Source organism: Sphaerodactylus townsendi, linkage group LG04, assembly GCF_021028975.2.
Source record: "Sphaerodactylus townsendi isolate TG3544 linkage group LG04, MPM_Stown_v2.3, whole genome shotgun sequence".
Taxonomy (NCBI): domain Eukaryota; kingdom Metazoa; phylum Chordata; class Lepidosauria; order Squamata; family Sphaerodactylidae; genus Sphaerodactylus; species Sphaerodactylus townsendi.
Genome location: NC_059428.1, coordinates 3,004,766 through 3,016,851, shown reverse-complemented (window position 1 = coordinate 3,016,851; position 12,086 = coordinate 3,004,766). Strand labels below are relative to the sequence as shown.

General features: G+C 48.1%; 1 protein-coding gene and 1 long non-coding RNA gene across 2 annotated transcripts in view; both read right to left on the bottom strand.

The window, feature by feature from the left end:
* The window catches only part of C2CD3 (C2 domain containing 3 centriole elongation regulator), a 127,801-nt gene that overhangs the window by 57,885 nt on the left and 57,830 nt on the right, over positions 1–12,086 (bottom strand). The window contains exons 8-15 of the mRNA XM_048493000.1: positions 11,423–11,561; positions 11,140–11,285; positions 10,008–10,229; positions 6,663–6,775; positions 5,681–5,799; positions 2,430–2,552; positions 805–1,290; positions 2–38 (exon numbers count right to left, since the gene is read on the bottom strand). Of these exons, the coding sequence (XP_048348957.1) occupies positions 2–38; positions 805–1,290; positions 2,430–2,552; positions 5,681–5,799; positions 6,663–6,775; positions 10,008–10,229; positions 11,140–11,285; positions 11,423–11,561 (1,385 nt within the window). The remainder of the gene's footprint in view (position 1; positions 39–804; positions 1,291–2,429; positions 2,553–5,680; positions 5,800–6,662; positions 6,776–10,007; positions 10,230–11,139; positions 11,286–11,422; positions 11,562–12,086) is intronic.
* On the bottom strand, positions 2,813–4,734 carry LOC125430558. Its single transcript, XR_007244186.1, has 2 exons — positions 3,465–4,734; positions 2,813–3,232 (listed from the first exon to the last, which is right to left on the bottom strand). It is a non-coding gene; the product is annotated as an uncharacterized LOC125430558 (long non-coding RNA).

The window sequence follows — 12,086 nt, the reverse complement described above, 5'->3', positions numbered from 1 at the left end:
CTCTCCAGGTGCTTCGAGATCAGGGAAATCGGTGTGACCTGCAGAGTCAGCCAGATCGTTAATAAGCAAGGTGCTCTGTAGATGGAGGGTTAGATTCTATGAACCATTGAGTGGAATAAATTCACAAAATGACTCTCCCCCCACCCCGTTCTCCTGCATCTGTTTAGAACAGGGGTCTGCAACCTGCGGCTCTCCAGATGTTCATGGACTACAATTCCCATCATCCCCTGCCAGCATGGCCGATTGGTGAGGTCTGACCAATGCAGAGTAAAGTGGTACAATTATTTTCCCTCCATCTAGACCAGGGGTCTGCAGCCTGCGGCAGGGAGCAGCAGTGGCGTAGGAGGTTAAGAGCTCGTGTATCTAATCTGGAGGAGCCGGGTTTGATTCCCAGCTCTGCCACTTGAGCTGTGGAGGCTTACCTGGGGAATTCAGATTAGCCTGTGTGCTCCCACACATGCCAGCTGGGTGACCTTGGGCTAGTCACAGCTCTTTGGAGATCTCTCTGCCCCACCCACCTGACAGGGTGTTTGTTGTGATGGGGGAAGGGCAAGGAGATTGTAAGCCCCTTTGAATCTCCTGCAGGAAAGAAAGGGGGGATATAAATCCAAACTCTTCTTCTTCTCCAGATGTTCATGGACTACAATTCTCATCAGCCAATTGGCCATGCTGGCAGGGGCTGATGGGATTTGTAGTCCATGAACATCTGGAGAGCCACAGGTTGCAGACCCCTAGTTTAGAACCATAGAATAATAGAGTTGGAAGAGCCCCAAGGGTTAGGGTTGGGGACCATAGCTTGCTTACCTGAGAAAAGTGAAAGGTGGGGTGCCTTGTACCCCACACTACAGCCGATCTTGTTGCTTCTTCTGTACTGAAGAGCTTGCAGTTTAAATAGACGTTGCAAGAGCCGTGGAGGCCGGCGTCTGCAGGGGCCAAGTCCTTCCCTTCCGGCACCATCAGCAGGACGTGCAGCAGCAAAGCCTCCTCTTCTGCCACGCTCACCTGGGCCAACAAGTTACGGGTCACGGGCGTCGGCCCCGGCTGCTGATTCGCCCCCACGCGGAGTTTTTCTGAAGCTGAGGGCAAAGCCTCTTGGGTCTTGGTGTGGAGCTGGCACCTGGTCTGCTTTGGGAGCGGAGGGCTTTTGGCAGGCGTGACGGCCCCTGGGACCTCTTTCAACTTTCCTGCAGGGCTTCGGACAGAGAAAACTGGGGCTTGCGACCCCACTTTTGCTGGCACGGTACCGGTGCTGGAGAAATCTTTGCTGTCAGCGGCAAGCTCCAACGACACCTGGGCCAGAAAGTGAGAAATATCAGGCTATTGTTGAAGGCTTTAAAAGGGGCTTGGACAGATTTATGAAGTCGATTTATGACTACCAATCTTGATCCTCCTTGATCTGAGGTTGCAAATGCCTTAACAGACCAGGTGATCGGGAGCAGGAGCAGCAGAAGGCCATTGCTTTCACCTCCTGCAGGTGAGCTCCCAAAGGCACCTGGTGGGCCACTGCGAGTAGCAGAGAGCTGGACTAGATGGACTCTGGTCTGATCCAGCAGGCTAGTTCTTATGTTCTTTCATGACCGGAATCAACTGGCTGTTGTGAGTTTTCTGGGCTGTGCGACTGCCTTCTGGTAGTTTTTCCCAATATTTCCCCTGCATCTGTGGCTGGCTACTTACAGAGACATGTCTCTGAAGGTGGCGGGCGTAGATGTGAGCAAAACATCAGGAGCAAAAACTACCAGAACAGGCCGCACAGCCCAGAAAACTCACAACAGCTAAATATCAGGAAACCTGCCAGTGTGGTGTAGTGGTCAACAGCAGGTGCACTCTAATCTGGAGAACCGGGTTTGACTCCCCGCTGTGCCACTTGAGCTGTGAAGGTTTATCTGGGGAACTAAGATTAGCTTGCACACTCCAACACACGCCAGCTGGGTGCCCTTGGGCTAGTCACAGTTCTTCGGAGCTCTCTCAGCCCCACCTACCTCACAGGGTGTTTGTTGTGGGATGTGGGGAAGGGAAAGGAGATTGTAAGCCCCTTTGAGTCTCCTGCAGGAGAGAAAGGGGGGATATAAATCCAAACTCCTCCTCCTCCTCTTCTTCTTCTTCTGGTCTTCATAAGTCCTCTCAAGGAAGCCACCCCACCCTGCGGTGGGCTTGCCAGACCAGGCACCCCCCCCCCCCCGTGGTAGGATCCAAAAATTTTACTAACAGGTTGCGATGGTGATGGGATTCAAACATTGGGGCCGCCGCACACACGCACCTCCAGTCCCTATTGGGCAGGGAGGTTGCTTTAGTAACCCCTTCTCGGCACTCAGAAAAAATTAGTAACCACTTCTAGAGAAGTGGTGAGAACTGGTTGGATCCCACCTCTGCCCCCGCCCCCCTGAAAGAAAACATTTTAATTCCGAACAGAACTGGAGCAGTTTATGTACCTTCAAAGGTCCCAGCTGAGCCACACCATCTTCTTCTTCCACGGGCAACTCACGACTGACGGCTAGCTGCTCGGACTGAATTACGTCTCGCAGAGGAAAAGCTGCAGAGCCAATCAGCGACGGCTGAAAACAAGGGAATTATGGGGGAGGAGAAGAGCAAAGCTTCAGGCTCTGGGCAGGGATGGAACGTCTATCAACATTCCACCTGCTCCGGAAATAAAGCTGCCAAACTGTTCACAGTGCACAGTTTCATTTGGGGAAGGGAAACAGTCAGTTGGGCTGGGATTAAAACCTCACACAGACCTGGTTTGTGGGGCAGGCCAAAGTCTGGGGACAGACATGAATATACCAACAAAAGAAACGCGTTGCAACCACCACCTTTCAGTGCTCAGTATAGTGTATTAAACAATAAAGCGCATGTGTATATTTAACATATAATACAATTACAACAATTACAACATTATTTTTTCTATATTCTAATATTGAGAACCGTAGCTATCTGCTACAACTGTCGCAATAAAGTATCCCTTTCAATGCGTTGTGTGCAGTTCTTTGTTGATTCAGTTTCACTTTCCTATGTTGATAATTGTCTCCTGTTTCAGTCTCTGGAGATTCCAAAACTCAAGTAAGCTCCGTATATAACAATACTTCCTATGCCGATACAGTTATCTCATGGTCTGGTCTCTGAAGATTCCAAGACTAAAGTAAACGCCGTGTATAATAAACGGACTGCGCTATTTTTTAACCGTTTTCGAAATATCTTCGTCAGATTACTTATACATCTTAGCAGCCATAGTCGGGGTCTGTATAATTAATATTTAAAAATTAAATTAATTATTCCACTTTTAGAACAATATTAATTATTTAAAGATTATGTACAATTTAAAATCAATTTTATACACATTTTAAAAATATTTCTTAAATTATCCTTATATATCTTACATATTTTGAAAGGAATTAATACAATATCAAACTTTTTACTATTTTTAACAATATCTCAACTAAAACTATATTATACATAATTTATATACTTACAAATATTTATTGGTGAAAATTTTTCACATTCATCAACCTCCCCATCTGGCTTTCTAGTGTATTGTGGATTCTTCTGCAGTACCATTAAATAGGTTTCTCCATGAACCTCACATTCAGTTTTAACAGCTGTGCTTGCTACGTTTAATTGTTAAAGACATATGTACCAATTGGGACTCATAAGTAACATGAAAAATCTATTTCTTTGTTCAAGCCGTTACCTTGGTGGCTGTTGAATCTGTATATCCATTTGGTCTCCCATTGTAACAAGTGTTTTTTCAAGTCCATAGATTTGAATGAGGGAGTGTCACAATGGTACAGTACTACAAATGTAAAATCTGTGTCATCATGTTTAGCTTGCACGAAATGTGACACTAAAGGTGCATCCATTTTAAGGAGTCTGATGTTTGATTTATGTTCTATGATTCTCACTTTCAAATTTCTAGTGGTCATTCCGATATAAACAAAGTCACACTTACACTGTATTAAGTATATACATTTCGCCGTTGTACAGTTCGAAAATTGTTTTAACTGCCACCTATAATTAGTATTGGGATCAATCACTTCTTTTGTATTCTGAGACTGTTGACATATTGCACAACGTCCACATTTGAAGTGGCCAACTGTAGGAGGAATGTATCGTATTACTGGTCTGTAATCAGACCTGATCAGTTTATCCTTTAAACTCTCTGTTTTTCTATAACCTATCTTAGGCAAGTTTTTGCAACCAGGCACATCCGATAACAAATGCCAATGTCTAGATATTACATTTCTTATGCTTGGTGCTAAAGGTGTAAAAGTCAAAGCCCAAGATATATTCTGTTTATTTTTCTTGTGTCTTGGTTGCGATAGGTCCCTGCGAGGTAGGACACTGATTCTCCTCCATGCAGTTTTCAATACAGGTTCAGGGTAACCCCTGGCTCTATAATTTGTAAGAATACTTTTTGCTTCCAAATAGAAAGTCGATTCACTAGTAGCATTTCTCTTAGCCCTCACAAGTTGATTGAAGGGAAGGTTATCCCTTAGATGTCTAGGGTGGTAAGAATGATAGTGAAGGGGAAGTCAAGGCTTGCTCTGAATTTTAATGGCCACTATCCCTCAACTTATCCCTCAAACTTCGGGGACGGGGGTGTGTGTGTGTGTGTGTGTGTCAGAAATTCTTATGTCTAGAACTCAACCCCAGATCACTTGATTAATGCTACATTTCCTTCCCTCATTTTCCCTCTAGGCCTTCACATTCCCACTCCCTTGTAAAGCTTCTAGCTCAGTGATGGCGAACCTTTTTGAGACCGAGTGCCCAAACTGCAACTCAAAACCCACTTATTTATCTCAAAGTGCCAACACGGCAATGTAACCCGAATACTGAGGTTTTAGTTTAGAAAAAACGGTTGGCTCCGAGGCGTGCGTTACTCGGGAGTAAGCTTGGTGGTAGTCAGTGGCTTTGCTTTGAAGCAACTGTGCAATTCTTCCAATGGGTGAATCACGCCCCTAGGAGGGTTTACTCAGAAGCAAGCCCCATTGCCAGCAACCAAGCTTGCTCCCAGGTAAAGGATCGCATTTTAGTTTTTCGCATGAAAATCAGTGGGGTTTAACAGGGTTACCTACACTGCTTCCCCAAAACGAGGTCTTTGGTTTAATGCTATTATTCGAGCCCAGCTACCCAGGACAGCCTAGATGTGTGTGTGGGGGGGGGGGGGCACTCTGTTTGTGCGTGCCCACAGAGAGAACTCTGAGTGCCACCTCTGGCACCCGTGCCATAGGTTCGCCACCACTGTTCTAGCTTCATCCTTGTCCCCACCAGAAATAACATGCAGAAGTGAATGTTTCAGACCAGGGAGGGTCCATCCTGTCCAGCCTCCCGTCTCACACAGTGGCCAACCTGAAGGTCCAACAAAAAGGGCACAGAGGCCAAAGCCTTTCCTTGATAAGAACCTCAGAAGAGCCCTGCTGGATCAGACCAGGGAGGGTCCATCTAGACCAGCTTCCTGTCTCACACAGTGGCCAACCAGCTCCTCTGGAGGACCAACAACAGGGCATAGAGGCTGAGGTCTTGCACTGATTCTGACTTTTCGTACTGGTATTCACAGACAGACTGCCTTTGGCTCCCTATAATCTTTACCATCCCCTTCTTGAGGTCAAGATCTCCCTTTTTTGTTTCAGTGGTTTACTGAGTGCCAGGTGTCCCAACAGCACTGTCGGTCTAAATGAATAATAGGTACCTTCCTTTGCGTGCCTTTTTTCAAGTAGATATTAAACGCAAGGTCCGAGTTCCACCAGTGGGTGATCACTGTTCCGCTGAACTGGATGGGGAACACATACCGCTGTTGAAACTTCACCACTGCAATGAGAAGGAATGGAATGAAAGGTTTATTTTATTTACTTGGAGCCCTCGTTTCTTGATGAGTCTCAAGTTATATTAGAAGAAGAAGGGAGTTTGGATTTATATCCCCCCCTTTCTCTCCTGCAGGAGACTCAAAGGGGCTTACAATCCCCTTGCCCTTCCCCCCTCACAACAAACCCCCTGTGAGGTAGGTGGGGCTGAGAGAGTTCCGAGAAGCTGTGACTAGCCCAAGGTCACCCAGCTGGCGTGTGTGGGAGTGCCCAGGCTAATCTGAATTCCCCAGAGAAGCCTCCACAGCTCAGGCGGCAGAGCGGGGAATCAAACCCGGTTCCTCCAGATTAGATACACGAGCTCTTAATCTCCTACGCCACTGCTGCTCCAATTACAATGACATCTCTTCAAATATCTAAACATGGCTATCGTGTCACCATGTAAGCTTTTATTCTCCAGACTAAACATCCCCAGCTCCCTAAGTCTCTCCTCCATAGGGCCTGGATTCCAGACCTGTCACCATTTTGGTCGCCCTCCTCTGGACTTGTTCCATCTTGTCAATATCCTTCTTGAATTCTGGTGCCCAGAACTGGATACAGGATTTCAGCTGAGGTCTGACCAATGCAGAATAGCGTGGTACTGTTATCAATTAGCCAAAAAGTGCCTCTACCTATATTTAAAAGTCCTATAGTTCAACAGTGGGTATGTGTAAGATATTCTGCTTGCATATTTATCAAAAAACAAAACAGTATGATGTTCTTTTCTTTCAACACTCCTTACAGTGAAAAATGTGTGTGTGTGGGGGGGGGGGGGGGGGACAAATGGGAACATTCCACTGTTCATGACCCCACCCCAACTCCATATCTCACCTTCATTTGAGATTTTACTCGAAGCGACCCGAATGATTTCTGTTGTTACCGCAACCTGCCCTATTCCGTTCTTTGTAGCTTTCACTGGAAAGTGGTACTCGACAAAAAATGTCCTGGGAGCAGAATACAAAAAAAGAGAGGGCGGGGTGGTTAAACAACTCTCGAGGTCTTGACTTGGATTCCATTTTCCTAAACAGAAGTACTTTCCCAGAGAATGAGGGACTTTAGTTGACATTATTGCATCAGCGGGAAGAACTTCTGTGAAAAGTTCCATTAACAGGCAAAGCTACTGAGCCTCATGAGGCCTTTCATTACTATATGACGCCATCCATCCATCCATCCATCCATCCATCCATCCATCCATCCATCCATCCATCCATCCATCCATCCATCCATCCATCCATCCATCCATCCATCCATCCATCCATCCATCCATCCATCCATCCATCCATCCATCCATCCATCCATCCATCCATCCATCCATCCATCCATCCATCCATCCATCCATCCATCCATCCATCCATCCATCCATCCATCCATCCATCCATCCATCCATCCATCCATCCATCCATCCATCCATCCATCCATCCATCCATCCATCCATCCATCCATCCATCCATCCATCCATCCATCCATCCATCCATCCATCCATCCATCCATCCATCCATCCATCCATCCATCCATCCATCCATCCATCCATCCATCCATCCATCCATCCATCCATCCATCCATCCATCCAATGTATTCCCTGCCCACCATCCCCAAAGGGCTCAGGGCGGCTATACAACAATAGGACAAGATACAATTTAAATCCCAATAAATATTTAAAACACATAAATACAACAAATTCAGCAATATCATTCATGATGGCGACTTAACCCCAACTATCCTCCGGGGAGGCCACTAATAATAGATGTCAGCCTGGCCGGCCCCTAGCGAGGGATTCTACAACAAAGGCGGTCCAGCATCTGATGGATGAAGTTACAATCATAGCTAGATCGTTCGGTGCAAAAAAAGTATAGGTTAGCTGGGTTAGATCTGAGTCCAGTAGCAGCTTTAAGGCATTGCGCGGCCTGGGACCCTCGTACCTTCGGGACCGCATCACCCCATATGTCCCCACTCGGATCAGCAGAGGCCAATCTGCTGGTGATCCCCGCCCCCCCAATGATGCGGCTGGCCTCCACATGGGCCAGGACTTTTACAGCACTGGCCCCGGCCTGGTGGAACACCCTTCCTCCAGCTGTCCGGGCCCTGCGGGACCTGGGTGAGTTCCGCAGGGCCTGTAAGACTGTGCTGTTCCACCGGGCCTTTGGAGTGTCCGGCCGCTGATATGGTGCCCCCTTACTGCCCCTTACTGCTCCTTGCTTTGGGGCTGTTACATCAGGGTCCCCTCATATTGAGGGGCCCGCCGTCCCCCCTTTTTGGGGGTAGGTTTTAAATTGGGGTTTTGGACGCCTCCTGTCTATTTATGTATTAACTGTTTTCGCTGTTTTTATGAGTTTTAAGTTATTTTATTGATGATATGGGATGGAGCCTATGTATTTATATTTTATGTATGACTTGCTCCTGCCTGACGTTGAATTGTGTTGTTCACCGCCCGGACCCTTTGGAGATTGGCCGGTATAAAAATTGAAGCAATAAATAAAATTAAAATAAATTTAGGGACCAACAACATTTTGGGGATATGAGTTTTTGAGAGTCAACACTCACCTCATCAGATACATGTGGGAATGGAGATTCCTGAGTTCTTATATCCCAGACTGAAGGTGGGATGGGTATCAGAAAGGAGGAACCCAGGATGTAAAGATATGACGCAAAGCGCACTCAGCTTGATTAAAGCAGGGACGAAATGCTTAGGGGAAGAAGAGTTTAAACAAATAAGATCTCTAAGACCCGGCCTGGTGGAACAAGCTTCCAAGTGATGTTAGGGGTCTGCGGGAGCTGTACCAGTCCCAGGGGCCTGCAAGACACGGCTGTTCCACCAGGCCTTTCCATCTAGCCAGCCGGATTGAATGTTATGTAGACCATCACGTTTGGCCTCTGGGGTGTGGGGGGAGGGGCAAAGGGGGGAGGGAAGGCGGAAAGGGTTATTTTGTGCCACCAATTTTAATGATAGGCACTAATGCTGTATTTAGCTTTTTAAATGGTCTTAAATGTTTTAAATGGTTTTTATAGGAATGTGGTATGTATAGTTTTATATGTTGTTAAATTTCATATGGTGACCCGCCCTGAGCCCTGCGGGGAAAAGGTGGGATGTAAATTTAAATAAATAAAAATAAATAAATATGAGCAGAAAAGGGAATTCATAAGAACATAAGGTCTGCTGGATCAGACCAGAATCCATCTAGTCCAGCACTCTGCTACTCGCAGTGGCCCCCCTTTGGGAGCTCACGTGCAGGATGTGAAAGCAATGGCCTTCTGCTGCTGCTGCTGCTGCTCCTGAGCACCTGGTCTGCTAAGGAATTTGCAATCTGAGATCAAGGAGGATCAAGATTGGGAGCCAGAGATCGACTTCTCCTCTATAAATCTGTCCAAGCCCTTTTTAAAGCTAACCAGGTGAGTGGCCATCACCACCTCCTGTGGCAGCATATTCCAAACACCAATCACACGTTGCGTGAAGAAGTGTTTCCTTTTATTAGTCCTAATTCTTCCCCCCATCATTTTCAATGAATGCCCCCTGGTTCCAGAGTAGTACCGAAGTTAGCCTGTTACAATCATAGAATCATAGAGTTGGAAGAGACCACAAGGGCCATCAAGTCCAACCCCCTGCAATGCAGGAACACAAGAACCCCCTGCAATGCAGGAAGAAGAAGAAGAGTTTGGATTTATATCCCCCCTTTCTCTCCTGCAGGAGACTCAAAGGGGCTCACAATCTCCTTGCCCTTCCCCCCTCACAACAAACACCCTGTGAGGTAGGTGGGGCTGAGAGAGCTCCGAGAAGCTGTGACTAGCCCAAGGTCACCCAACTGGCGTGTGTGGGAGTGTACAGGCTAATCTGAATTCCCCAGATAAGCCTCCACAGCTCAGGTGGCAGAGCTGGGAATCAAACCCGGTCCCTCCAGATTAGATACACGAGCTCTTAACCTCCTACGCCACTGCTGCAGAAACACAAGAACCCCCTGCAATGCAGGAACACACAACACAGGAACACAAGAACCCCCTGCAATGCAGGAACACACAATGCAGGAACACACAACACAGGAACACAAGAAAAACAACAGTGTTTTGTGGCACTTTAACGACCCACATCAGCAATCACACATCTATAGATTCCCTTGCTGACCAGCATCAATATCACCAGACCCTGGATGGCCTCACACTTTTAGATAGAATGAGATTCCTTACCGTTTTGGAGCCGAAGCTGGCTTGGGGGGCTTCCCCACGGAGCTTTTTTTGCCGGGGGTGTTCTGAGTGCCGGCTTCCAGGGGGACCTTCAGACTCTCGACCACCACTCTGGCCACATGGATCCGGCCCAGCGTCGCCAGCCTGTCGAGACTCAAGTTGACTGCGTGCGCCGCTTCTCCCGCTGGTTCCACGTGTGGCTCGTGAAGAGGCCTGGCAGGAGAACTGCCGAGACAAGGAATGCAGACAAAGAGGGCTGTTGTGGCCATGCTGGGAAGCGCCACCAAACCGAGGCCGACTTGCGGCGAACCCTTGGGGATTTTAAGGCAAGAAACAATCAGAGGTGGTTTGCCATTGCCTGCCTCTGCACAGAGATCCTGGACTTCCTTGGTGGTCTCTTATCCAATAGATAACCAGCGCTAACCTTGCTTAGCTTCTAAGACTGGCTAGCCCCTGGGCCATCTAGGGGCGATTCCACACACGAGTAAAATAGGTTCGACCCAGTTCCCTGAGAAGGGTACTGACCTAGGTCGAAGCCATTGTTGTTCCCCACTGCAACCAGCTTGATCCCAGCTCGGTGGGCGGGATCATACTGCGCCTCTTCGCCGCTCCGTTCCGATTGGCTACTGTTCTACAGCCATGTTCTGTCTATCCCCACACACGTTATAAAAAAAAACTGCCACAGGAATGGAGGGACGAAGGTGGCGTTTTTTGATTGGCCAGCTGTACGCATGCCCGAAACACTCAGCTGTGATTGGCTGAATGGGGGACTCCTGGCACCAGAGATTCCGCACTTTACTGGAATCGAGCTGAGTTCGAGCGTGGTTCCCTGGAAAAGGAGTAGTTGCCAACTGGAGTCGGAAATTTGACCGTTACACGGGGCGAAGATGGTACAAAACCACGTCGATCCCAGTGGTTGTGCGGAGCACTTAGGTCGAACGCAGCTCGAACTTAGATCAATAATGCAAGTGTGGAATCGACCTAGGTCAGGATAGAAAGCTTACAGAGATGGTTTGCCGTTGCCTTCCTCTGCGTAGCAACCCGGACTTCCTTGACAGACCTCTGGACTGTGGGAAAGGTGTCAAGACTTGCAGACGCCTGAAGAAACTGGAGCAGCTTCATTACATAGACACACCTGACGTTTGTCTCCACAGCCTTCCCTTTCTGCCCCACAGAACCAGACTCGGAGACATTCTGCGACTTCTGGATTTTGATGTGTTTTTCACAAGAGGTGGGGTTTTCCTCATCGCTGAGGAAGTCGCTTAAGCTGCTGTCGGACTTCTAGGGAGGGAGGTGGAGAAAATTAGACAACGATTAGAATCTATCAGAGAAAGGGAGCTCCAAGCTTATGCTGGAATAAAATTTGTTTGCGTTTCAGAGGCCGTTGGATTCTGGTTGTATTTTGCTCTGCGATTTACCCGAGCTGTGTAGAACAAGTTCTCGAGCAGGCTCTGGTCGTAGTGGGGATCGTTCAGCTCGCTGCCGTACGCCTCGCTCCCAAGGGACACCGAGTCTGGAGGGGAGCCATCCAGGAGACTTACGGGGGGAATGTCGGACCTGTGGAAGAACACAAAAGAGTTACGAACGCACGGTTTACACACACAACGGGCAGGATCTCCTGTTTTGCTTTGCTCTTGAACAGAGCCGGTGACAAAATGCAGGTCTCCTCTGATTTCCACCCGAGCAGGATATGACATCTCGTGCGAGCCGAAAGCACCCTGCGCTAAAGGAACACACTATGCCAGGGGTCTGCAACCTGTGGCTCTCCAGATGTTCATGAACTACAGATCCCATCAGCCCCTGCCAGCATGGTCAATTGGCCACGCTGGCAGGGGCTGATGGGATCTGTAGTCCATGAACATCTGGAGAGCCACAGGTTGCAGACCCCTGCACTATGCAAACCGGAGGTGAACTATAAGGTTCGGCTTGGAAATGGTTCAGACAAGCCGATTACGCAAGGCAGGGTATTCCCTGCCCTTGCCCCGCTCTGGCGTGCAGAAGTGCTCCAGCTTTCCCCATGGAAAGCAAGAAGCGCGTGCGGGGCAAGAGGAAGCACGTCAGGGCAAGAAATCTTGCCACAGC